Genomic DNA, 26257 nt, shown 5'->3' with positions numbered 1-26257 from the left:
TTCTAATCAGTCATTTGTTGAATTTGCGAGAGGAAAAAGCATCTTGTTTGATAAGTGGTGCACATCGAGTAAGGTGAATGATGTTAAAGACATGCGTGAATTAATTATTTTAGAAGACTTTAAGAACTGCGTATCTGAGCGTGTAGTTGTTTATTTAAATGAACAAAAAGTGTCGTCTTTATCGCAAGCTTCAGTTCTTGCGGATGAATTTGTACTGACGCATAAAAATGTGTTCACTTCTGCACGTTCTGAGAGAGCTATGTCTTCTCATGTGAATCAGAATAGTTTACAACCGAAAGTTAATGTGAAATCAAAAGAGGATCGAGAATGTTTTTATTGCCACAAAATTGGTCATTTAATCGCCGATTGTGTTGTGTTGAAACGAAAGCAACCGAATTCTGTACCTAAGAGCGCTGGTTTTGTTAAACTGGTTGATTCTGTTAAGGTCGACGATAGTGACAAACCTGATTCTAGTTATGCACCGTTTTTGCTAGAAGGATTGATTTCGGTTACGGGAAAGTCAGAGGAGCAGATTAGAGTAAAAATGCTACGTGACACTGGAGCAATGCAGTCTTTTATCTGTGCAGATGTACTCCCATTTTCTGATCAGACTTCATGTGGGAGTAATGTCTTAATCCAGGGCATAGAGATGGGTCTTGTTCAAATTCCGTTGCATCAAGTTCATTTGGAATCAGAACTGTGCACGGGTTTTGTTAAGGTAGCCGTTCGTGAGCATTTGCCTGTGAGTGGAGTACAATTTATCCTTGGTAATGATCTAGCCGGTGGGAAAGTCAAGCCTTTGCTGGAAGTTTTTGATAACCCAGGTGTGTCAGATCAACCTGATGATTTGGCGAGGTTTTATCCTGAGACTTTTTCCGCTTGTGTGGTTACGCGATCTCAGGCGAAAGAGTTAAATACAGTTGGTGATTTAGCTACATCTTTTATGGCACCTAGTTTTATCAGTGATGTTTTATTATCCGGTGAGAGTAAGACTGAGAAATTCTCTGTGCCGGAGCCCTCGGAGATAACACTGCGTGTGACACGTGAGATGGTTGTTACTGCCCAGAAGGAGGATGAAAGTCTTCAGATGTGTTTTGCAGCTACTGTTCTCCCAGAGAAAGCTCAAGAAAGAAAAACTGCATATTATGTTGAGAACGATTTATTGATGCGTAAGTGGTGCTCTAGTACTACAGATGATGCTGAATGGAGTAGTGTGTATCAGATTGTGGTTCCTTCTTGTTACCGACAACATGTTTTATCGTTAGCTCATGATCACGATTTGTCAGGGCATCTAGGAGTAAAGAAAACTTATCACCGCATTTTAAGGCACTTCTTTTGGCCGAGATTAAAAGCTGACGTCACACAATTTTGTCGCACTTGCCGTACATGTCAGATTACTGGTAAACCGAACCAGGTAATCCCACGCGCTCCTCTTGTACCTATTCCAGTGATGGGAGAACCGTTTGAGCACGTTATTGTTGATTGTGTCGGCCCGTTGCCTAAGTCTAAGACTGGCAGTCAGTTTTTACTGACTATCATGTGTACTGCGACTAGATTTCCGGAAGCAATTCCGTTGAGGAAGATCACTGCACCTGTGATAATTAGAGCACTTGTGAAGTTTTTCTCTACATTTGGTTTACCGAAAGTTGTGCAGACAGATCAAGGCACTAATTTTTTGTCGAGAATTTTCTCTCAAGTGTTGTCTAGTTTGAATATATCTCACAGAGTCGCTAGTGCTTACCATGCTGAAAGCCAGGGGGTGCTCGAGCGTTTCCATCAAACGCTGAAGGCCATGCTCAGGAAGTATTGCATGGATACGGGTAAAGAGTGGAATGAGGGTGTACCGTTACTTTTGTTTGCGATCAGAGAAGCAGTTCAGGAAAGTCTTGGTTTCAGCCCTGCTGAATTGGTATTCGGACACACTGTCAGAGGACCCTTGAAAATGCTCAAGGAAAATCTGTTGTCTTTTGAGTCTAACCCTAAAGTGAATGTGATTGATTATGTGAGTAAGTTCCGTGAACGCCTGCACAATGCATGTTCGGTGGCAAGAAAGTCACTTGAAGTTGCTCAGAAAAAAATGAAGTGTCATCATGATCGTAAATCTGTACCCCGTACCTTTAATAAAGGCGATCAGGTGTTGGTGTTGCTGCCTATGGTAGGTTCTGCTTTATCAGCACGATGTTCTGGACCATATGAGGTGGTAAGAAAAATTAGTGATACAGATTATGTTATTGGAACTCCTGATAGAAGGAGAAAGACTTGTGTGTGTCATGTAAATATGTTGAAGACTTTTCATAACCGAGAAGCTGGTCAGAATGTGTCATCTACAGATGAAATCCCCACTCCTGTGTCATCTGTGTTAGTTGCTTGTGCTGCTGTCGAGATGGCTGATCCGGAGGATGATGGGATAATCCTGCGTCATTCTCAGCAACAGTGTGCTCGACTGAAGAATTCAGAGGTATTATCTAACTTTGCATCTCGAGTATGTCATTTACCTGAACAACAAGGATGTGATATTATGCAGTTGATTGATGATTTCCCTACTCTATTTAATGATGTACCTTCCTGTACTACAGTGTTAGAGCACGATATTAACGTGGGTGAGGCTGTTCCGATCAAACAGCACGCGTATCGCGTGAATACTGTGAAGAGAGCTCTGATGCGGAAAGAGGTTGAGTATTTGTTGGAACATGGACTTGCTCACTCCAGTTGTAGTCCATGGAGTTCTCCGTGCTTACTGGTGCCGAAGAGCGATTGTACGATGCGATTTTGTACCCGACTATCGAAAGGTAAATGCGGTAACTGTACCGGACTGTTTTCCATTGCCGCGCATGGAGGACTGCGTTGACAACCTTGGTTCAGCTCGATATGTCAGTAAATTAGATTTGCTAAAAGGTTTCAGGCAAGTTCCTCTTACTTATCGTGCTTCTGATGTTTCAGCATTCGTAACACCTGATAGTCTTATGCAGTACTCCGTGATGGCGTTCGGTATGCGAAACGCACCCGCCACTTTTCAGCGTTTAGTCAATATTGTGTTGGCTGGAGTGCCCAACTCCAATGCATATTTAGACGACTTAGTAGTGTATTCTCCTAATTGGTCAGAACATGTGTCGTCATTGCGAATTGTTTTTGAGCGTCTTGAGAAAGCGTTGTTGACGTTAAATCTGGCCAAATGTGAATTCGGGCAAGCTACTATCACGTATCTGGGGAAGGAAGTCGGTCAAGGTCAAGTGCGCCCTGTGGAAGCAAAAGTTCTTGCGATAGCTGAGTTTCCTACTCCAGCCACCCGACGTGAACTTCGTCGATTTTTAGGGATGGCTGGCTACTATCGTGGCTTTTGTAAAAACTTTTCGACGATCCCGCACCCACTGACTTCACTGCTTAGTCCATCAAGGAAGTTTGTATGGTCTGATGGTTGTCAGTATGCTTTTGAATCCATCAAAAGTTTATTGTGTAATGCACCCGTTTTAGCTGCACCAGACTGTGATTTTGCTTTTAAGCTCGATGTGGATGCCAGTGCCGTTGGTGCTGGAGCTGTCCTAATTCAGGAAGGTAAAGATGGTATTGATCATCCTATCTGTTACTTTTCACGAAAATTCAACAGACATCAGTTGAATTATTCGACGATCGAGAAAGAGGCACTAGCACTTTTAATGGCTCTCCAATATTTCGACGTGTATGTAGGATCGAGTAATATTCCAGTCACTGTGTTTACCGACCATAATCCTTTGGTATTTTTGTCACGTATGCATAATCAGAATCAACGCTTGATGGTTAGGTTACCTCTGAAGGTTATGATCTGGTGATTAAACACAAGAAAGGCATTGAAAATGTGATAGCTGATGCACTATCTAGAGTTGCTTATTGTGGCCTGTAATAACTATTTGAACAACTATGTTTTTCCATATAGTTGATTCTTAAGGGGGGGAAGTGTTACGTTCCACGCGTGTGTGTTATGTTTTTATTATTCTGTGCACGTTGGTGTGTTTATCACGTGTTGGTCGTTATGCTCATTATCCTCTCTCTGTCTCTTATCACCCTATCTCTGCTTATAGGTTGCTGTGATTGGCCGAGTCGGACGTCATTCATCTTTAAGGCAGGGCTTGATGATTAATTGGAGGCCGTCCTAGCTGGTTAAAAGAATGTTGTGTTCATTGATGCAGTCTCTCTCTGTAGCTTTTGGTAGCAAACTCTGTGCTCTTTGTAGTGATCTGTGCTCTTAGTAGCGGAATGAGTTTGTGTATGCTTTTGCCTGAATGAGTGTTGTGCTATGTGCTTTGTACTGGACATGTTTTCCTTTTGGATGGGTGAGATTCATTTGTGTTGTCTACCTTTTGTTTGCTTTTCTGGGGAAAGAACATAGGCAAGTATATCGCGATATACATTGTACCCGTAGCAGATAATTGTTAGACACACCAGGTAAGAAGTGAGCGCCACTCTTTGTATTTCTGTTTTATTAGATAGTTTAGTTAGGGTGCCGGATGCACCGAAGATTTCGGTTCCCTTTCAAGGGAACTCGAGCTGCGTTGAGACGCGGTGGGAACGCTCTGCGTGATTGCGTCGTGAAGCACGTGTATAATCAGTCCAATGGAAGAGCGAGACGTCATAGGCGGTGACGTCATAGACCAGGAAGCTATAAAGCAAACCAGAAAACAGACCGCGACAGCTTCTGTTGCCTTCAGCAAGCGATCTGTGTATTCTGTCCTTGTCATATTTATTGTTGTCTGTCAAGTTGCAATATATATATATATATTATGGCAAAAGAGAGCAAGCAGCTTTTGTGTTGTTCCCTGCCCACGTTATATCACGGGTGGGGACACACACATCAGCTTTTTGTTACTATTTGGGAGTGGAGCATGCCACAGTCAGTTCTCGAGGGGGCTGACTGTGAGCTTTGCGAGAAGCTGTCCGTGAGGACGCTCCGCTCCCGCCGGGCGTTCTTCGAGGAGGACGGTTCGGTTCGCGCTCCCCGCGCGGGTCCCGCTGTTGCCGATGCACGGCGGTGACTCGCATTTTGGGGTTCGCAAACGGATCTGACAGCGGGGGTTGGGACGGGCCCCGCCCTATCTCAGCTTTCACCTGCCAGATCCAGTGCTGGCGATTTCCAGTTCCGAGGAATTGGTATCGTTAGTGTTTTGTTTAGAAAAAGAGAACAAAACAAATAAAGATATTAAGAAAAGGCAGATGTTTGAGTTTTCAATAAATGAATAAATAAGTCAGCTCATAACTCTGTTGAATAAAGAGGAGCTTTAAAAGGAGGTTTATTTAGTGCTGTTGCTAGTTAAATATTTTCTGGCCAGCTGAACATTATGAGAGTGAAAATAAAAAGAGTTTATTAGATGAAATAAATCTAAAAACAGAAAAACTCTGTATCTCAGCCTCCTCGTCGGGGACTGCCGTTTTTTCCCTATCTCCACACCACACTGAGGTGTCGAGATCGTGGAATAAGTCGGTTTCTATTTTATGTGTTTAATGCCCAACGTCTAACTATAGTAATGCTATGGGTATTAAGTATCATGGTATGACAGTACCTCGGGTTAAAGAGACGCTTGCTAGCTTTCTCTCTCCCGAGTCGGCGTCATCATTTTTAACCCCGACGTTACCCACCAGCCATCTAAATAAAAATTTTGTGCGGGTGCTTTGTGCTTTCATTTCGGGTGTTTCCTAACCCTAACCCTAAACCCTAACCCTAACCCATGGCGTAGTGGGTATGGGGTTCCCACTCGTCTCGTTCCCTCTCAAGGAACCAGGGTTACATACGTAACCTGAGACGTTTATTTTCTACATTTTACTTTGGATAGGATTAGTTTAGATTAAGGAGTGTTTTGTTATCTTGCATTCTTTCTTTTGCCGCCACTTTTGTTCTTTTCCTATTTATTGTTTGTTTAATCACCCTATCATTTATTGTATATAGCACACATTATTATTTGACTGGATTCAGTGGCTTCGGCTTATGGAAATAAATTCCAGTTTTTCTCTTCAGAATGAGTCTGACATGTGTTTTTTCACCACGCACCACTTCCAGCAGTATACTCAATATATAAATGTTGAGTTGTCACTGCAATATATAACAATACAATATATAGAGAATGATTTTACCACTAAATTCAGCATATTGACACAAAAATGATAACTGCAAATCCACCTTTCGCTGCCTGGAGTCCAGTTGTTTCTATGAATTGCAGCGATCTATTTGCTTCTCTGTTCTGTAGCTTTAGGTAGTCTGTAAAAATATTCCTCATATTTCTTGTCAAATCTAGTTGTACAGTCAGTCTCAAAGCTCTTTCCCGTTTTAGACGCGTTTTGTGTGTTTTTCCGCAGCATTCACACTGAAAACCAATGCTGCCGCTCAGTCTTTCTGCCACTTGTAGGCGTAACTGCAGTCACTCCGGCCAACGGTTACGTCACGTGCATTCCCTCTATACACACGCACGCACAGCATATCAGATAAACTCCGAGCAGTGTTGCCAGATCTCGCGAGACAAATAAGCAACCAGGCCCGTGAAAACAAGCCCAAAACAAGCGACTTTTTCTCACAGACAGTAAAAAGAGCTTTTTCTACGGAGCCCCCCTAGGTTCCCCTAGGAAGAGAAAAATAAATAAACTCTGTGCACGGTTTTACAATCCGTGGGGACGGATAGTTTTAAACTGTGGGTACAGATTGTCAATTTACATCCATGTGGACAGATTGGTAAACTGTGTGCAGTTTTGTAAAACTGTGCACACGGTACAGTTTATTTTTCTTCTGTAATGAAGCTTGGCTGTCCATCTAGTGAAAATGTTGGTACTGCGCCCAAATAAAATCTTACAGCACGTTACATGTCCTACCAGAGACAGTAATATACTGGACCACTGTTACACCACAATAAGAAATGCGTATCACTCGGTCCCACGGGCAGCTTTGGGGCTCTCTGATCACTGTTTGGTTCATCTCATACCGACCTACAGGCAGAAACTGAAATCAGCTAAACCTGTAATAAGGACTGTAAAAAGATGGATTGATGAAGAAGAGCAGAATCTACAGGCCTGCTTTGATTGCACTGATTGGACTGTTTTTGAAACTGCTACCAACGATCTGGATGAGCTCACAGATACTGTAACATCATATATAAGTTTCTGTGAGGATACATGCATTCCTACCAGGACATTCTTATCATTCACTAATGATAAACCATGGTTTTCTGGGAAACTCAAACACCTTTGTCATGCCAAAGAGGATGCTTACAGAAGTGGGGATAAAATCTTGTATAACCAGGCCAGAAACAGATTGACAAAGGAGATCAGAGTTGCTAAAAGAAGCTACTCTGATAAACTGAAAAACCAGTTTTCATCCAACGACCCATCATCAGTCTGGAATGGCCTGAGGAACATCACCAACTACTAGTCACCATCCCCTCGATCTGTGGACAATCAACACCTGGCTGACGATTTAAATTTATTTTACTACCGGTTTGAAAAGCCCTCATTCACACCACACACCCGGTCTGATCTGCACTTCACACATTCACCATTACCTCCTGCACTCCCACTCCCCCCCCCCCCCCCCCCTCCTGCCATTCAACCTGAGCTTAAGGTCTGTGTGGAGGAAGTGAGCAGAGTCTTCAAAAAACAGAAGACTAGGAAAGCCTCAGGCCCAGACGGCATCTCATCTGCTTGTTTAAAAGCCTGCGCTGACCAACTGGCCCCGGTCTTCACGCAGATCTTCAATAGATCATTGGAGCAGTGTGAAGTTCCCTGCTGCTTCAAACGCTCCACTATCATTCCTGTCCCCAAAAAACCCAAAATCACTGGACTTAATGACTACAGACCTGTCGCTCTCATGTCTATGGTCATGAAGTCGTTTGAAAGACTGGTGCTGGCCCACCTGAAGGACATCACCGGACCCCTGCTGGATCCCTTTCAGTCTGCTTACAGAGCAAATAAGTCTGTGGATGATGCAGTCAACATGGGACTGCATTATATCCTGCAACATCTCGACAGACCAGGGACTTATGCAAGGATCGTCTTTGTGGACTTCATTTCGGCCTTCAATACCATCATGCCTGGTCCTCTTACAGCCAAACTGACCCACCTCTCCATGCCATCCTCGATCTGTCAGTGGATCACCAGCTTCCTGACGGACCAGCACCAGCGAGTGAGACTGGGGAAACACACATCCAAGACACTCACAATCAGCACTGGCGCCCCCCAAGGGTGCGTTCTCTCCCCACTGCTCTTCTCCCTGTACACTAATGACTGCACTTCTAAAGTCCCCACTGTCAAGCTCCTGAAATTTTCAGACGATACCACTGTCATCGGTCTCATCCAAAACGGTGACGAGTCTGTTTACAGACTGGAGGATGAAAAGCTGGCTGTCTGCTGCAGTTATAAAAACCTTGAGCTGAACACGCTCAAAACAGTGGAGATGATCGTGGACTTCAGGAGGAACAGCCCAGCACTCCCCCCACTCACCATCATGAACAGCACTGTGGAAGCAGTGGAGTCATTCAGGTTCCTGGGCACTATCATCTCTCAGGACCTGAAGTGTGATAATCACATTGACTCCACTGTGAAAAAGGCCCAGCAGAGACTGTACTTCCTTCGCCAGCTGAGGAAGTTCAACTTGCCACAGGAGCTGCTGATTCAGTTCTACTCAGCCGTCATTGAGTCTGTCTTATGCACTTCCATCACTGTCTGGTTTGGTTCAGCTACCAAATCAGACATCAGGAGACTACAACGGACAGTCCGGACTGCGGAGAGGATTATTGGTGCCCCCCTGCCACCCCTCCAGGACCTGTACTCTTCCAGAGTGAGGAAGAGAGCAGGTAAAATCATCACAGACTCCACTCACCCTGGACACCTCCTGTTTGAACTTTTACCGTCAAGACGGAGACTCAGATCACTGGCCACTAGAACATCTCAGCACAGGAACAGTTTCTTCCCACAGGCCATTTCCCTTCTGAACAGTTAACATATCTCCCAAGGCATATGCTTGTAAGTGCAATACTCCCACTGTTTAGTGCAATATCTTAACAATTCAGGTGATATTTATATTTATATTTATTCATACTATACAAAATACTGTAAATATGTTCATTATCTGTAATGTTTATTCGGACAAAACCCAACTGTGACCATATATTTTTATAGTATTTTCATATTTTTTCTAATTTTATTTGTAGAATTTGTATTACTATTTGTATTACTATTACTTGTTGTATCTGTATTTGTATATGTGCACTGGAAGCCTCAGTACCAAGGAAAATTCCTTGTGTGTGCAAGCACACTTGGCAATAAAGCTCTTTCTGATTCTGATTCTGAAAGGGAACGTCTCGGTTACGTATGTAACCCTCGTTCCCTGAGTAGGGAACGGAGACGTTACGTCTGCCTGCCACTTTCCGCTGTACCGCGGGGATCGCCTGAGCTCAGTCTTGGCTCCTCAGCGAAGAAACATATCTGCATGTTGCCGGCTTCCTCCTTTTATACCCACGAGGTGGGGCGAAGTTACGCTATGCAAATTCCGCAGACCCATGGCATTTCTTTGCCATTGGCTCGTTTTGTAATACTCGAAGTCGATAGGTGTTCTAAGCGAAACCCCATTCGTCGTCATCCGACGTAACTTACTCAGGGAACGAGGGTTACATACGTAACCGAGACGTTCTCTTTGTTCGCCGGTTACTACCCGAAACCCGAAGTTTAAAAGTATGATTAAAAACGCTACAAACCCCGTCAGGCTACACTGTTAATTATTTCCCTGTTAAATAACTGGAAATTACTGGCAGCAGGGTTACCATTATTTTCCTGTTATTTTAACAGTTAATTCATGTTAATGTTTTTTTTACAGTGCACTCCCCGTAATGTTTTTCAACAGGAATTTACTGTGAATCGCAGAAAAAACAGGAAACAACTGGCAGCAGTGTTACCATTATTTTCCTGTTAAATCACTGTTTATTTTGTTTCCATTAAATATTGTTAATTATTTTTAGCATAACGTGTACCACTGATTGTTATAGACATATTCTAGCTTGAGTTAATACAAGAATAGGCATAATCCATCAGACAACACTTAAGTGAAAGAAAACGAATAGTTCCGTGTTGAAATTAACTTTTTTTTATTGTAATACACACACTGAAATGTAAATACTTACAAATGTAGGCACACATGGATCAGACCAATCAAAGAAATATACTGTATATCATGTTCATTGCTGACATCTGTTGTCGCTGGATGGAAAATAACAACTGCGTCTGTCTTAAATGGCAAAGACACTTGCGTTTGGCTTTGCGCTGCGTGGGTGCAATAGAGGGCCCTAAACCTCAACATTTAATGTTCCCTGAACTGCTAAAATTCAGCTAAAAAACTCAAACCAAGGATATACACTGCGACTCCTGGTCACATAAAAATGTTACACATAGGCTCAGATTAATCACAAACAAATCTCATTTTCTCATGGTCATGGCTTAAAAAGTAGCAAAAACATTCTTAAACCCAAATACATTGTTCATTATAACAAAATACTGAACATCATCACTTAGTTACCTAAACCACTAAAATTCAACATATGAATACATTCATATCAATACTTAACACTTAATGGAACTCTTCATCAATAAAGAGCAATAAACAATAAAAGCACTGCACTGCTTAGACCACTAACCATTTTCCAAAGCACACGAGGATCCTTTGCAAAGTCTTGGGTCTGTATATGAGAGAAAGAGAGAGAGAGAGATGAGTTCCATAATTTCACATTTTTAATCCAAAATTATATCACATGGCTTGACCAAACAAAAGCTAATTTTAGAAACAGAGCACAAAACAGACAGAATAACATAAAATAATAGAAAGGGTGATGAATACAATTCATTGAAAGAACAAAAAAGAATGGCAAAAGAGCATGGAAGAGGAGATCAGCATTCTAACTTTGAAAGGCAGTTAAGAATGAACATTAGAATGAATTTCCTGAGTCATTGCTGTTTGAACATATCGGTATGCGTAACGTATACATCTTACTCACCATTTTCAAATGAAATCCCACTGAAAGTCCATGAGCTTGCGCAAGAGGCTGGGACGTGTGAATTGACAGTTCTTCTTTTTTTCCTCTTTGCAGCCTGTGTCGCTTTTTCTGGGTTTATACCCACAAAGCATCTGAAAAATTATACACTGGTTAAAAATCTAGTCACAGACTAACAGCAACAACAAAGTCAACAAATGTACATGAACTATCCTCAACATGCACTATCTTCTTGCCTCTGTGAATATTGTAAGTTGCACTAAAACTTTCTAAATCAAAGTTAATTGCTAAATCCCTTCAACCAGACCTGTTGAAACCATGCTTGAGCCACAGCTAGGCCAGAAAAAAATGCAGGTGTTAACAGACAATATCTTACTTCTGGATGAATTGAAGCGTGCAGGCTGCCTCCTTTTGGTACTGTAAGTTAAAGATGTAAAAACAGGGGGGAAAAAAGACGCCAGTCCTGTCACAAAGGTGGACGTGATCCCTTCCCTTCGCAAATGATTTGGCCCTCAAGGCTGAGCATCCAGCGCTGGAAACGGCTTCCCGTTTCTCCTGAACCCAGAAATGTTTTAACTGTCAAATTTCTGTTTTAGTTTTCATTTTCATTACAGTTTAGTTTGATACCATTGAATTCACTACATACAACACTAAAGCCAACTGTATTATCTAAAACCAACTTACCAAGAAGTATCAGATGAGGAGTTGCAGGTATAGAGAGTGAACTCTCAAGGTCAGCTGCAGTGGCATATCCCTAGGACATAGAACAAATTAAACACAATATTAATGACATAAGACTACCACTGAGTGAGATAGATAGATAGATAGATAGATAGATAGATAGATAGATAGATAGATAGATAGATAGATAGATAGATAGATAGAAAGATGGAGAGACAGGAAGAGACAGATAAAGAGAGAGGGGGGATATAAATAGAGAGATAGAGAAAGATACAGAGAGAGATAATGATGGATAGATAGATACAGTGAGATAGATACAGATATAGAGGGAGAGACAGAGAGAGATGGAGGGAGATAGAGGGAATGGGAGAGAGATAGAGGTATAAATAGAGGAAGATATAGGGATAGATTGATAGGCAGAGTGATAAAACAGAGATAGATACAGGGTAGGTAAAAAGAAAGAGAGAGATAGTGAAAGAGATAGGTAAAGATAGAGGAATAGATAGAGATAGAGGCAAAGTGAGCGAGAGATAGATGGTCAGAGGAGTAAATCCTGGGATATCATCTTGAACAGCAGTGTGATCAGGGATGGTACCCTCTGCATCTGTAATACAAAAAACAAGAAAACAAATGTAAACATTGATCTACAACTCAATGATAATCAAAACAGCACACACACAAAAAAAAAAAAAATAGGGTGCACTATACCAATGCAATTAAAAGAGAATAGCTGTTCACTTCACATAGCTATACTGCACTAGCCCGATCAGTAGGCCTAGAGCTGTTTTAGTTGGATTTACCTCATTGATAGCCTAAAACCTGCACATAAAATAAATAGTCACACCAGCATGTCTGGTAGCCCAACCAGCTTTAATCCATCAAAGACGAGCAGCTAAATACAGTCTTAGACCAACTAACGTTATCTAGTATCATAAACAGTAGGGGTGGAACGGTACACAGAAGTCACGGTTCGGTTCATACCTCGGTTCAGACATCACGGTTCGGTAGGAGTTCGGTACAATGGAGGGAAAAGCAAAACAAAAATGCAGAAGGCAATTATTTTTATTTTATTATTTTTACATCCAGTTCTTGCGTCTAAATTAGTTGCTTACATTAACAAAATGGGCCAACAATAGCAGACATAAGCCCTTTAAATAAAAATAAATGCCCATGTTTTATAAAAAGGTTCACAAAACTAAATAAAAATGTTTAGAAAATATGTAAGATAACGTTAATTTAGTTGTAGGTTACGTTCTCATATCCATTTTTTTCTAATGTCACAAGGAATAATCTGGTTTACTGCTTTACACGATTCTTTAGTAGTGTGGTTTGGGTATCCTAAAGTGTTAGTAGAGTAAGTTACTAAAGTACTAAAATAAACATTCACGAGTGTACCTTACTTCTCACCGCTGTTTCCTGATGGTTTAGAGGACAATTACACCGAGTCGCACACTGTCGTTTCAAAGAATAGTATACCGGCGAGTGCGAAGTATAAATGCCTCGTCCATTTGGGAAGGCGCGCGCGCGGTCAACGGAGGCTTGCGCAGCGGAGGAAAGTAAACAAACCTAGCAGGGCAACAGATTAGGTGTCCCTAAAGGACCCGCGTATCTAACAGTAGTTCCGCGTTACATTAATTTGCACGCGAGTTTTATTTATTTTTATACCATGTATTCTCCGTGTTAATTCATGCACTGGACCGTGACGCCCATACCGATTCGCGGTTCAATACGAATACATGAATCGTTCCACCCCTAATAAACAGCTATCAGTAAATAGATTTATGTTAACCGTTTGATTTTCAGGATTAATCTGCTTTAACCAGACGTGCACATGGCAAGAATGCCACACAACTTGACCACGGGAATGCTATAGGCCTAGCGTCCTACTGTTTACGTTATAGATTTAGATCGTATACATAAATGGACATTACAATAAGCGCATTGTTTCTAAAATTAATGGGAAAACTATTGAAATGTTGCTAGCTTGAATCACCGTGGCTCATTAGCAGCTAGCTAAATTACTTCATGTGGTCTAAGTCCGTGGCGTTTAGTAGGCCTATACAGTACATCAATATCACTGATAGATGCTAAAACTATGCATGACTTTCAAGAAACTCTTTAATCTCACCGGATTATTGTGATTTTGGTCGATGTAACCAGCCACCGCGATCTTCCGACATGGATCTTCGTGTTCGTTGCAGGTTCAAATGCCTTCTTCTACGATCCTTCCCAGAATTAAAAAAATACTGTATGAACCTGTCATTTCAAATAGTGGCGCCAATAGAAATGATAAAGTACCGCCTGCCAGCGTGCTGCGTGTCATACGGATATTTACACCGTGTTCAGAACACACACACACACACACACACACACAGACAGACACAGGGAGCGCAGTTCCTCAACTAATAAATGTAGCCTATAGGCCGTCTCGCGTAAAATCCGGGTGTAGGGTATTAATAGGGTAATAAAAGGCTATTATACCCACGATAACAAACACATTTGCGCATGCACAGAAAACACCGCGAACTTTCTTATTTCTCTCTGTGTCTGTGGAATAGGCTATGCAAGATTATTCTTGATAATATTTGCAGTAGAGAAAGCAGGTGTTTAATTTGTCTAATTCATTCAGTAAATGCATGTACAATATTTAGTTTGTTGGATTGCACCGTCGACTAGGCTACTGATTGAATCAGCCGTTGTTTAGCAACCCAAAAAAAACGAAATGAAATTGCTAACTTCGCCACTTATAAATAATAACTTTTTTTATAATAAGCATGAAAGTAGACCATCGTAGGCTAACCTTATATCCGACATTGCTTGAATTTTCGATTTTGCTGTTAAATAACAAAAATGAGGTGTTATTTAACAATGAGGTGTTAAATAACAAAAATTAGGTGTTATTTAACATATATTTCCTAAAATTAACAGTAAGGCGCAGTTATTAAAAATAACAGGTTAATCATCTTGAATTTTGGGTGTAAATTAACAGAAACATTTAACAGTGTATGGCAGACGTGTCATTCAACCTATTGTAAGTCGATGTACCATCGCAAGAGACTTGGAAATATATTATGAAGGTTGAAAAGTTACCTAGTGTTACTTTAAGTCAACAAACACAAGATCTAATTTCACCATAATATTGTGCTTTGCAACAAAACTGTGTCAAGTTCAGTTATTATTTATTTCCATCAGTTGGGTTAACGTTAGGTTTTCACATTTGTGTGATAAAGTATTTGTGCTATAGAATATTTATTCTATATTTTATTTGTATATTATTCTTAATGTTTTATATTATTGTTGCTCTCTGCTCGTGTTAAATTTTTTATATATCTGATTGTATATATTTTTGGCACATTTATGTATATAGTGTATATTAAAGGTCTGATTACTTACACTGTCATAGTTTGTGCAGAATTGTGTTCATTGTCTTTTGGCAATGTTGGATGTAATGAAGGTTTTGTGCAATTGAGAAATATAATTTTCGCTTTAACTTATGTTGTTATAATAAAATATGACTGTTTGTGGATAATTTTGTGTGTGTGTGTGTGTGTGTGTGTGTGTGTGTGTGTGTGTGTGTGTGTGTGTGTGTGTGTGTGTGTGTGTGTGTGTGTGTGTGAAGGTGGTCTCGCCCAGGGTGTAATTCAATGTAGAACCGCCACTTGCTGCTCATGTCAGGGTTTGGGGTTGAGGCGAGGACTCAAGTGCAGGAAACAAGGACTTTTTATTAATAATAAAAATTAAACAAAATTAAAAACAAAAACTACCCCGACTAGACAATCGACAGGAGAGCACATGGGACAAGGAAACATACATGACAAGCCATGTGCTCACACCAAACATGACTAAAACACAAGCACATGACCAGTAAAACAAATCACAAGCCATGTGACCGAGACATGAACACGCAGCCAATGAGAACACTCATAAGCCACGTGTTCACACAATACATGACAACATGAAAGCACACAGCCAGTGATAAACACAAGCTGCATGCAGCACAACACAAGACAAAACATGACATGAAAGCTCATGAAACAATGTACACAGACAAGACAAAACAGGAGTGTCAGGGCTCTGTCACAAAACCAAGAAACAGATTAGACAGAAGTGACAGAACCCTGACAGCTTGAAGATCTCGGCTTTAGAGAAGACTTTCAAAATTTCTAAAAGAGGACACAAACCTTATTCTAAAATGGAATTGTAAAGAGTGTTGGTACGTGACAGGATGGCCTCCACTCAAGGATACAATACGATGAACAAGTCTAAGAATGTTCCACGTATGGTTGAAAATACCATCATTGGCCTAGAAAGATAACATTCTGAGAGTCAAAACTATAAAGGAGTAAGGATGTCCTCACTTCACTGTCACACTCTGCAGCCACTCTGTGTGACTATGACTGCTGACATTTTCTTGCAAGAAAATTAACCTCATCAAAGACAATTGGAAATGTTTGTCTCTTATTCAGTGATAGAATCCTGTTTTCCACCACAACACCATATAGAATATGAAGGATATCAAAAATGTTAGGAGTCAGCTGTCCACGGCAGTCCTAAATCTGCAAAGTTACCAACACAATAAAAGCACTCAGCAAAATATTGTCTAATTATCGTTATTGATAAAATCGCAGAAAATATTGAGATATAATTTTTTGTCAATATCGCACACCCCTATTCGAAATAGATATTTTATGTTAAGTATACTAGAAATACATTTGCATATTTATGTACTTATGTACTATAAATACCCTGCAATTGTACTTTTGGTATACTAAATTGGTATACTTAAAGTCTACTAAATTGAAAAAAAATATGTATACTTAATGCACTGTAGTTATCTGGAAATAGTGCTGAGGTCCAATTAAAGATATACTTAAGTATATTTGATTGTCCTAAAATGGACCTATTGCAAGTATACTTAAGGTAAATATCTTGCATTTAAAGACTGATATTATACAGAAATCATATAAATGGCACTTTGAGATGAGGGCATTTTAAATATGAATACATGTAAATGTTTGATTTTAAGGAAATCTTTGTTTATTGTTGTAGCTATACTGCATTCTACTTGTAGAAAGTGAGTGGCAATGAAAAACAAGTCTTAAATTGTAAGCAATAAAGAAACATGACTGTCATCTAGAGGGCATTTTGAGAAAGACGTTGTAAAACAGAAGACAATATCTCAATAAGTAAATAATTTAGGAAATCTATTTGAGAGAGTACAATGTATGCATGTGCTCTTATCCATTTTTATTTCTGAGAAAGGACTCATTTTACCTTTAATGAAGTTCATGAGTACATTTTATGTCACATCTTATAGCACATATTATGATACAATACAACATTGTATGGCATCAATGTGTAGTACTGCTAAGAAAGGAGATACCAACCACGAACATAAAGTACATAGAGCAAACACAGAAAAGTGTATCAAGTGAACTCACTTTGAATGTCCTGACCCTCAAGTAGCTGAGATTTATCAAATTAGTTGGTTTGAATGATCAATACCAAAAAACCTGCAATTTTAAACTAAATTGCAATTCTCCACACTAATTGAAAAAGTGGCGGATCTAGGAAATTTTACATGGGGGGGCAAAGGGGTGGCAAGAGGTCTTGGCAGGGTGGCAGGGGCAGACGGTGGGAATCCCTATATGTGAATTGCTTTAACAAAACAAATACAAAAACAAAGTAGTATTGTTTAATCATGCCCTTACACATTACAAAGGTTTTTAATTCACAACAGGAATAAGCCCAGTGCAGTGTTCAAACAAAACAAAACCGTGCATCTTTTAAAAAGTACAATTATAACAAGCAAAATGAAAATATAAAAAAACAAAGTACAATAATTGTGTCCAAGGACTTTTAGCCTTAATGGTTAGGCTGCAGCTACTTTCTTCAACTACTCTTGCCTGCAAAAGTCAATATGTGAAAACCTCTGGTTATCCTTGTATTAGGGGTGGAACGGTACACAGAAGTCACGGTTCAGTTCATACCTCGGTTCAGACATCACGGTTCGGTACGATTTCGGTACAATGGAGTGAAAAGCAAAACAAAAATGCAGAAGGCATTTTTATAAATGTCTTAAGCCTTGTATTTTTCAAATAAGTTTTATTAATAAAGGCATAGAACCAGTTTATTTGTAGTGCACTGACAATAGTTGTATATAATTTAATTATTTTATTAATTAAATTAATAAAAAGACAAAGACCTTGCGATATGTTTGGTATGTTTGAATGAATTTAGAATTAATTTGCCATATTTCAGATCAATATATTTGTTTTTCTTAATTTTAATTAACTTTATTCTCATCTGAATTATAAATAATTGATTTCCGTATAAAATAATACTAGGCTACCATTAAAAACCAAATTTGATTTTCTTTTTTAAATCAATGTAGAATGTGTAATTAATCAAGACTAGATTATTGTAATGCTATATTAGCTGGCTGTCCTGCATCCTCAATAAACAAGCTACAGTTAGTGCAAAATGCAGCTGCTAGAGTTCTTACTAGATCAAGAAAATATGATCATATAACACCTATTTTATCATCTCTACACTGGTTACCTATCAAATTCCGTAAGTACCATTACTGACCTATAAAGCCCTAAATGGTTTAGCTCCTGTGTATTTAATGGACCTTCTATCGCCCTACAATCCATCGCGTTCTTTAAGATCACTAAATTCGAGGCTTCTGGTCATTCCTATGATATCTAAGTCCACTGAAGGAGGGAGGGCGTTCTCACATTTAGCTCCAAAACTCTGGAATAGCCTTCCTGATATTGTTCGAGGCTCTGACTCGCTGTCCCAGTTTAAAACTAGATTAAAGACGCATCTCTTTAGGCAAGCATTTACATAATGCTTACCTTTTATACCACTGCTGAATCAGATCAACGATCAATATACACGTTCCTGTGTATATTGCGTGAATGACGGCTGGTTGGGTAGATATTGTGTTTTGCTGTAGGTGGGATGCCATACGGAACCGTTGCCACTGAACCTGCTTTAACGACAGTGGGGCTCGACAGCCTTAGTCAAACGGGTCGGCGCGTATGGTTGGGCTGCAGAGAGATTGTGAGATTGTGGTTGGGTCTCAGCAGCAGGAGGGATGTAGAGGTCAGTAAGCAGGGCTGAGTTGAGTGGGGGACAGAGGGGGGTGACTGTGGGACGCAAGAATCACTGTCTTCATGTTTTTTATCATTTACGCCCGTGTTATGGAAATCATTATGAACAGCAGCTACGCTAATTATTTTCCCTTTTTGCTTTTCTGCTGTTATCTCGGGACGCGAGTCCCGAGAAAAACGGCGTTCGTCAGCTCCAGTTTGTATCCAGCCTTTCACGGAGACTTCAGATACCCCAATCACAAAGCCTGTGAAGAGACGACTCAACACCGGCGATATGGACCCTCTATGGTGGACGGCACTCATCCTCAACAACTCGTCTCAACACCGGCGTGATTACTTGGACTTCCAAAAGATGGAAATGGATAAATATTCTAAATGTTCCGATCCAATCTGCCTTGTAATGCTGCCCGAATCATAAATCATGCACTGTTACTTCGTTGGCCAGAGGAGAACTGGCCCTCCGACTGAGTCTGGTTTCTCCCAAGGTTTTTTTCTCCATTCTGTCACCTGATGGAGTTTTGGTTCCTTGCCACTGTTGCCTTGGCTTTTGGCTTGCTTAGTTGGGGACATTTAATATTCAATAATATTATTGATCTGCCTTGCTTAAGGTGGACGTTGACTCAATTTTCTTTTAGAAACAAACTCTGTTATATTATTTTCATGTTATCACTGTGAAGCTGCTTTGATACAATCTGTATTGTAAAAAGCGCTATATAAATAAAGGTGACTTGACTTGACTTGACTTAATTTAAAAGTACAACTGTGTGTGTGTGTGTGTGTGTGTGTGTGTGTGTGTGTGTGTGTGTGTGTGTGTGTGTGTGTGTGTGTGTGTGTGTGTGTGTGTGTTCGTCCGTGCGTGCGATTTTGGTTGGGTGACAGTTGTAGGTTACAGTTTGACAAGAGAGTGTGACAAAAGCACAATGTTGTGTTTTATTGCGAGTGTACACAAATATATGTAAACACTTTGCAGTTTGAATTAAATTTTTACGAGAGTATGTTTTTGTTTCCACTGTTCGATCGTGATCGCGCTTCTCTCTCTCTCTCTCTCTCTCTCTCTCTCTCTGTCTCTCTCTCTCTCTCTCTCTCTCTCTCTCTCACACACACACACACACACACACACACACGCACACACACACAGTTCGATCGCGCCCGCGCCTCTCCCTCTCTCGCCCGCGTACACACACAGTTCAGCATTGCAATATTGACATCGCAGTCTGTTCAATATCCTGCGTTCAGACCAAACACGAATTGAGCGAATTTTATCGCTTTATCGCTTTAATTATATCTACGTGTAAATTCGTGCACCGAACCGTGACGCCCGTAGCGATTCGGTTCAATACGAATACATGTACTGTTCCACCCCTACCTTGTATTACATTACACTGTAGGTCCATGTAGCTAAAGCCTATATAACAAATATAAAATCAGAAAGATTTATCACATGCACACACACCAGTTACAGGGCTGCCAACTCTCACGCATTGAGCGTGAGACACACGCAATTGACCCAATTCTCACGCTCTCACGCCACACCCCCGATTTCTCACGCTTAAGTGTCAACCCGGTAGGTAAAATGCCTGAAAGATGAGTTTATCTATATATCTACCTGTTGAGCCACTCGCGATCGACTAGTTATACCGCAAATTAGTTAAATATCCCGTAATCTAGAGTAAAGATATTGTGCTCCAAACCGCGCGCACGGCAGAGGTAAGCGAGCGAGAGACCTTGGGTGTGCAGACCACCACCCCCCCCCCCCCCCCCCCCCCCCCTCCCCCCGTTGGAGTAGTCTCACGCCAAGCTAAACTCAAAAGTTGGCAGCCCTGCAGTTATGTTTAGACTACTTAATATAATAATCCTAATTGTATTTGTTATTTCCCCAGTTGTAACCTGGTTTCATTGCTGTGATATCTGAGAGGAATTGGATTTGCTTAGCTAATCAACTGATCGATCTCCTAACTGGCACTGTATTGTGTGTTGTAACGTAACAGCGACCATCAGTAAACGTTATTGATACAAACAATTTATATTTTTTTAAAGATTTTCTTGTCTTTACAAAAATCAAAATTAGGCTGATCAAAGGGAAGAGTGGTCTTACAAATCACGAGGGAGCGATTTGACCGCTGATTTTGGCTAACGTAATAGACTCGCTGTTTTTGCTGATGCTGGATCGTCTTTAGCATACATTGCATTCATTAAAAATGTAACTAAGTTAAACGTGTGTTTAACTACACCTGGGAAACTCACTTCACCTTCAGAGGCTCTGGGGCAGCTCAGTCTCTCCAGTCGGGTTTCAGGGCCACCGAACCGCAGCAGACTCGCTGTGTGTGTGTGTGTGTGTGTGTGTGAGAGAGCGCCAGACTGAGCGAACGCCGCTCTGCACGTTTGAATCAGGGACGTACTAAGTATTTGAGGGATAGGGGGAGGGGCTTTAATAAAAATTAAATTGTTCAATTTTGGTAAATGTATCGTTTAGTTCACTGTTTTGAGAAGCTTGCGAGTTGTTTTTACAAGTACATTTTTTGGATCATCAAAGTTAGGGGGGCAGCTGGGGGGGCAAGGCTCTAGAGTGGGGGGGCACCTGCCCCCCCTTGCCCCCCTGTAGATCCGCCCCTGAATTGAAATAGGGAAAACTGAGGGAATCATATTGTGACACTCTAAATTCCAGGCAAGGATACTTGGCACCGCCTGCTCTGTTTAAGTAACACCCCCACTACCATCATCATAAATGAATGAGCAGAGTGGGTGAGTGGGTCAGAAAATGAGAGAGATGTGGACTACTCTACACATCTACCTGTATCTGTCCTTTAACTTTATTTCTGCAGCTTCAATCCTCCGATCAGGCACCTGTCAGCTCCAGCGACACTTCAGGTTGAATGGAATGTACCAGACTGGGGATGTTATACTTGGAGGCCTTTTTGAGGTTCACTTCCTTACAGTGTTCCCGGAGCTGAGCTTCAGAACAGAGCCAGAGCCACCTTACTGTGAACAGTGAGTCTGAAGTGGTTAAAGAATAGCTACACAAGACTAAAAAAGAAAAAAAGAAAAAAAGAAAAAGTCGGACGAGAAAGAAATTTTATTCTTTTAAATAAATCTAAAAAAAATATATTCTTTACAAAACAACACATGCACGTCACTGTTAATTGCTAGTGTGAATTTTCTAACATGTTACATTTGTTGTGTGTTTCATTTTCAGAATTGTTAAATTTTAACATTTCTCTTGCTTTTTCTTAGATTTGATATGGCAAGTTTCCAGCAGGCACAAACCATGGTTTTTGCAATAGATGAGATCAATAAGAATCCAAATCTGCTGCTTAACATCACTCTTGGTTACCATCTTTATGACAACTGTGTGATGCTAGGAATGGCGTTCCGGGCTGCCATATCCCTGTTTAGTGGAACAGAGGAGTCCTTTTCCAACCTAAACTGCACTGGCTCTCCTCCGGTTATTGGGATTGTTGGGGACTCAAATTCCACTCCTTCTATTGCGATTTCTAGTGTTCTGGGACTATTTCGAGTACCTATAGTAAGCTAGAATAAAATGACTAATAAAATAATAATAAATATTAGCATTTGTTTCTGTAAACTAGTTTTCAAAAGTAGCAGAATCTTTATTTTCCTTAAAATGATCATATGTTTGTATCTAAACAAAATTTCTACAGCTATTTTTTTTCTCATTATTTGTCTCTCCTTTTGCTTTTGCCTTATTAGGTTAGCTACTTTGCCACCTGTTCCTGTTTGAGTAACAGAAAAAAATACCCATCTTTCTTCAGAACAATCCCCAGTGATGCCTTTCAAGTGCAGGCTATGATTAAGGTTTTAAGCCATTTTGGATGGACCTGGGTTGGTCTTGTCTACAGTGATGATGACTACGGAAACTACGCTGCTCGGTCCTTCCTCCAGAATGTGCATGTGCTAGAAGGGTGTGTTGCTTTTTCTGAAATCTTGCCTTTAGATAACAACGTCAAAGATTTACAGCGTTTAGTGGGAGTGATTCAGGCCTCTACAGCAAGAGTGGTGGTGGTGTTCTCCACTTCCACTTATGTGTTGCCTTTGATGGATGAGGTGGTATTGCAAAATGTAACAGGCAGACAGTGGATTGCGAGTGAAGCTTGGGCTACTTCACCTGTTTTTCATACTCAGCGTCTTTTGCCCTTTCTGGGGGGCACATTGGGCATCGCCATCAGGCGTGGAGAGATCAAAGGACTTCATGAATTTCTGCTACACCTCCGTCCTAACAATGATAAAAGAAACAATATGGTGAGAATCTTCTGGGAGAACATGTTTGGGTGCAGGTTTAACACTGGAGGTAGAGGAGACAAAATGTGTTCAGGGCAAGAGGATCTGATCAGCACATACACGGCATACACAGATGTATCAGAGCTTAGAGCCTCATATAATGTGTATAAATCAGTTTATGCCCTGGCACATGCACTTCATGACCTGATGCAGTGTGAGGAGGGCAGAGGACCATTCAGTGGGAACAGATGTGCCGACATAACAAACCTACAGCCCTGGCAAGTAAGGTTCAAACACATAGTGCAGAATCATTTTACATAGAAGAAACAACTAGACACAAAAATAAAATAAAAAGTGCAGCATTTAACCCCTATCCTTTCTACAAACTGTACAGCTGGTTCACTACCTACAGCAAGTGAACTTCACCACAGGCTTTGGGGATCATGTGTCATTTGATGAGAATGGTGATGTTCTGGCCATATATGATGTGATGAACTGGCAGCCAAACTCTGATGGATCAATCATCGTCCGCACAGTTGGTGTGGTAGATGAAGGGGCAGCTACAGGGATGGTGCTCACACTGAATGAAGATGCATTATACTGGAACTTTGAGACAAAAAAAGTAAATAAACATTACATGTTAATGTCATTCTGGAGATATATAGTCTAAATACTAGTCAAATCCATAATAAGAGAAATGAGAAAAAACTAATGGAAAGACCAACCTTGTCATAATGTATAACAGAGGACAAACACATGACTGATAACAGATTATGCTTCTTTCAGCCCCCAAGGTCTGTGTGCAGTGAGAGCTGCCCCCCAGGAACTAGAAGAGCAAGGAGGAAGGGTCTTCCTGTCTGCTGTTTTGACTGCCTGCCATGCGGAGATGGAGAGATTTCTAATACAACCGGTGATATTACTGACAAAAACAAAAACAAAAATTCTAAAATTTGAATATCATTTAAAAATGTCTCTTATTTATTTGTTTGTTTGTTTGTTAATTTGTGTCTCTCCCACAGATGCTAATGAGTGCACAATATGTCAAGATCAGTTCTGGTCCAATCCAGATAAGGATCAGTGTGTCCCTAAAGAAGTTGAGTTTCTGTCATATGAGGAACCTCTGGGCATCTCTCTGACCACTGCATCTCTGCTTGGCACCTGCTTCTGTGCTCTTGTGATGGTCATCTTCGCTCATCACCGAAACACTCCCATAGTACGTGCCAACAATTCAGAGCTCAGCTTCCTGCTGCTGTTGTCACTCAAACTGTGTTTCCTGTGTGTGCTACTGTTCATTGGCCGGCCACAATTGTGGACGTGTCAGTCAAGGCATGCTGTGTTTGGCATAAGCTTTGTCCTGTGCATCTCCAGCATCCTGGTCAAGACTATGGTGGTAATAGCAGTGTTCAAGTCATCTCGACCAGAGGGTAAAAGTGCTATAAAATGGTTTGGAGCAGCTCAACAAAGATGCACAGTTCTGGTCCTAACAGCCCTCCAGGTTGTAATATGTGCAGTCTGGCTATCAACTGCCTCTCCAACACCCCATAAAAACAACCAGTATCTTCGCTCTAAAATAATATATGAATGTGCTATTGGCTCAGTGGCTGGTTTTTCTCTACTGCTGGGATACATTGGACTGTTGGCAGCAATAAGCTTCCTCTTAGCCTTCCTGGCAAGAAATCTTCCTGATCATTTTAACGAAGCAAAGTTCATTACTTTTAGCATGTTGATCTTCTGTGCTGTGTGGATTGCATTTGTTCCAGCATATGTGAGCTCACCAGGGAAATATGCAGTGGCTGTGGAGATATTTGCCATCTTAGCCTCCAGTTTTGGATTATTGTTGGCCATATTTGCCCCAAAATGCTACATAATCCTTTTACATCCAGAGAAAAACACTAAAAAAGCCATCATGGGAAGAGAAACAAAGAATAAATAGTCTCATTTATTGTGGGTAAAACTTACTGTAAAATTGAAAACTCTGATTTGACTGTCTCAATTTGTTTTGGGATTCACCTCCCTAAACAAATAAGCAACACTGTCTTGTGGTATTATAATTATTAAAATACAAGTTATCCATTTGCTTGCTTTAAAATAACCCTGTATCAATAAATTTGTCATATTGACTTTAAACATTTATTTGACGCATGTGTTTTATTTTTACTTATTTATTTTATTTTATTTGACCTTATATTTTTGAATCATAACTTAAACTTCCGATGAAGCATCTGACTTATTTCTGGTTAAGTATGTCAGACTTCACCAGTCATTGAGTTTTCCTAACAATGCCTCTTTCTTAAGAAGTCACTTTCAAACCAAGCTGAATTCTGTTGATCAACGTGACAAATCCTTGTGACCTACTTAAATAAGTTGCGGTGTCTGTGTGGGGAAATCTTTAGCCCTCACTCAGAATTACCATATATAGTCATAATTATCAAACAATACATTTATTAAATAATAATATATTTCTAATACGGAAATGTAATGTACATGTAATTTACGCTTGATGTGATAAACAAATGAGGAGAAAAGACTCTGCCAAAAGAGAATGTTTCTTATTATTCCTTTAAAATGTCATTCTATGACAAATGTTTTGAAATATTGACATTTGAAACAATGTAAATAATGTTGCTGCCCAAAATGTGATATCATAATCAGTTCTCAACTAAATTTAATTTAGAAATTTTAGACAAAGCAACATATTAAGAACATTCCCTCAAGCTATATAGCTATACCCACAAGGGGTCCTCAATGTATAGTGGAAAAGCAAAAAGATTGTTTGAACATTTTTGAACTTGCTAAATCTAGAAATAAAATTAATTTTAATTTAAAAATTAATAACTTGGAGTGGTGAGATGTTTTGAAGTTGTCACGTATTGTAAAGTAGAATTATGATTACTACCAATCCAATAGAGTGACACCTCAGTTGGTTCCTTTAAAAAAAACAATCTGTAGAGATTTCACAGTGACTTTGGATTTAATAAAATTAAACAGTACTATTAGCATATTCACGTACTATAGTTCCAGGTGACAGAAAACAAGCTTGACTCCTAGGGTTGCGAACTTTCTGAAATGTAAATAAGGAACTCAAGAAAAAGTAAATAAGGAACTCAAGAAAATTCAAGAAAAGGAGGTCAAGAAAATGTTGAAAAATAACCCCAGAAATGATGACTTCTGGTGAATATTGTATGCTATCATACATTATAGCATATTATAATACAACTTATTAGGCCTATA

General features: G+C 40.3%; 1 protein-coding gene and 1 long non-coding RNA gene across 2 annotated transcripts; one reads left to right on the top strand and one right to left on the bottom strand.

Annotated features, from left to right (window-relative positions):
* Positions 1–10074: 10074 nt before the first annotated feature.
* Positions 10075–11871, bottom strand: LOC143697123 (uncharacterized). The gene is made up of 5 exons (XR_013186185.1): positions 11676–11871; positions 11368–11546; positions 10995–11125; positions 10526–10679; positions 10075–10396 (listed from the first exon to the last, which is right to left on the bottom strand). It is a non-coding gene; the product is annotated as an uncharacterized LOC143697123 (long non-coding RNA).
* A 9686-nt stretch (positions 11872–21557) lies between these two features.
* On the top strand, positions 21558–24959 carry LOC143697122 (extracellular calcium-sensing receptor-like). The gene is made up of 6 exons (XM_077194039.1): positions 21558–21778; positions 22022–22313; positions 22499–23308; positions 23421–23648; positions 23813–23936; positions 24046–24959. The coding sequence occupies exons 1-6, from the start codon at positions 21558–21560 to the stop codon at positions 24957–24959; spliced, it is 2589 nt and encodes an 862-aa protein (XP_077050154.1).
* Positions 24960–26257: the final 1298 nt, after the last annotated feature.

Source organism: Siphateles boraxobius, unplaced genomic scaffold, assembly GCF_051911475.1.
Source record: "Siphateles boraxobius isolate OS27281-9 unplaced genomic scaffold, OSU_SipBor_1 31, whole genome shotgun sequence".
Lineage (NCBI taxonomy): Eukaryota > Metazoa > Chordata > Actinopteri > Cypriniformes > Leuciscidae > Siphateles > Siphateles boraxobius.
Note: the sequence above shows the minus strand (reverse complement) of the source record. Positions and strands in the feature narration are given on the sequence as shown.

Excerpts from the sequence above, each read along its gene's own strand:
- LOC143697122 (XM_077194039.1), top strand. The coding sequence starts at position 21,558 with ATGTGGACTACTCTACACATCTACCTGTATCTGTCCTTTAACTTTATT. Across the intron at positions 21,779-22,021 it reads GAGCCACCTTACTGTGAACA|ATTTGATATGGCAAGTTTCC; the intron begins GTGAGTCTGAAG and ends GCTTTTTCTTAG. Across the intron at positions 22,314-22,498 it reads GACTATTTCGAGTACCTATA|GTTAGCTACTTTGCCACCTG; the intron begins GTAAGCTAGAAT and ends TTGCCTTATTAG.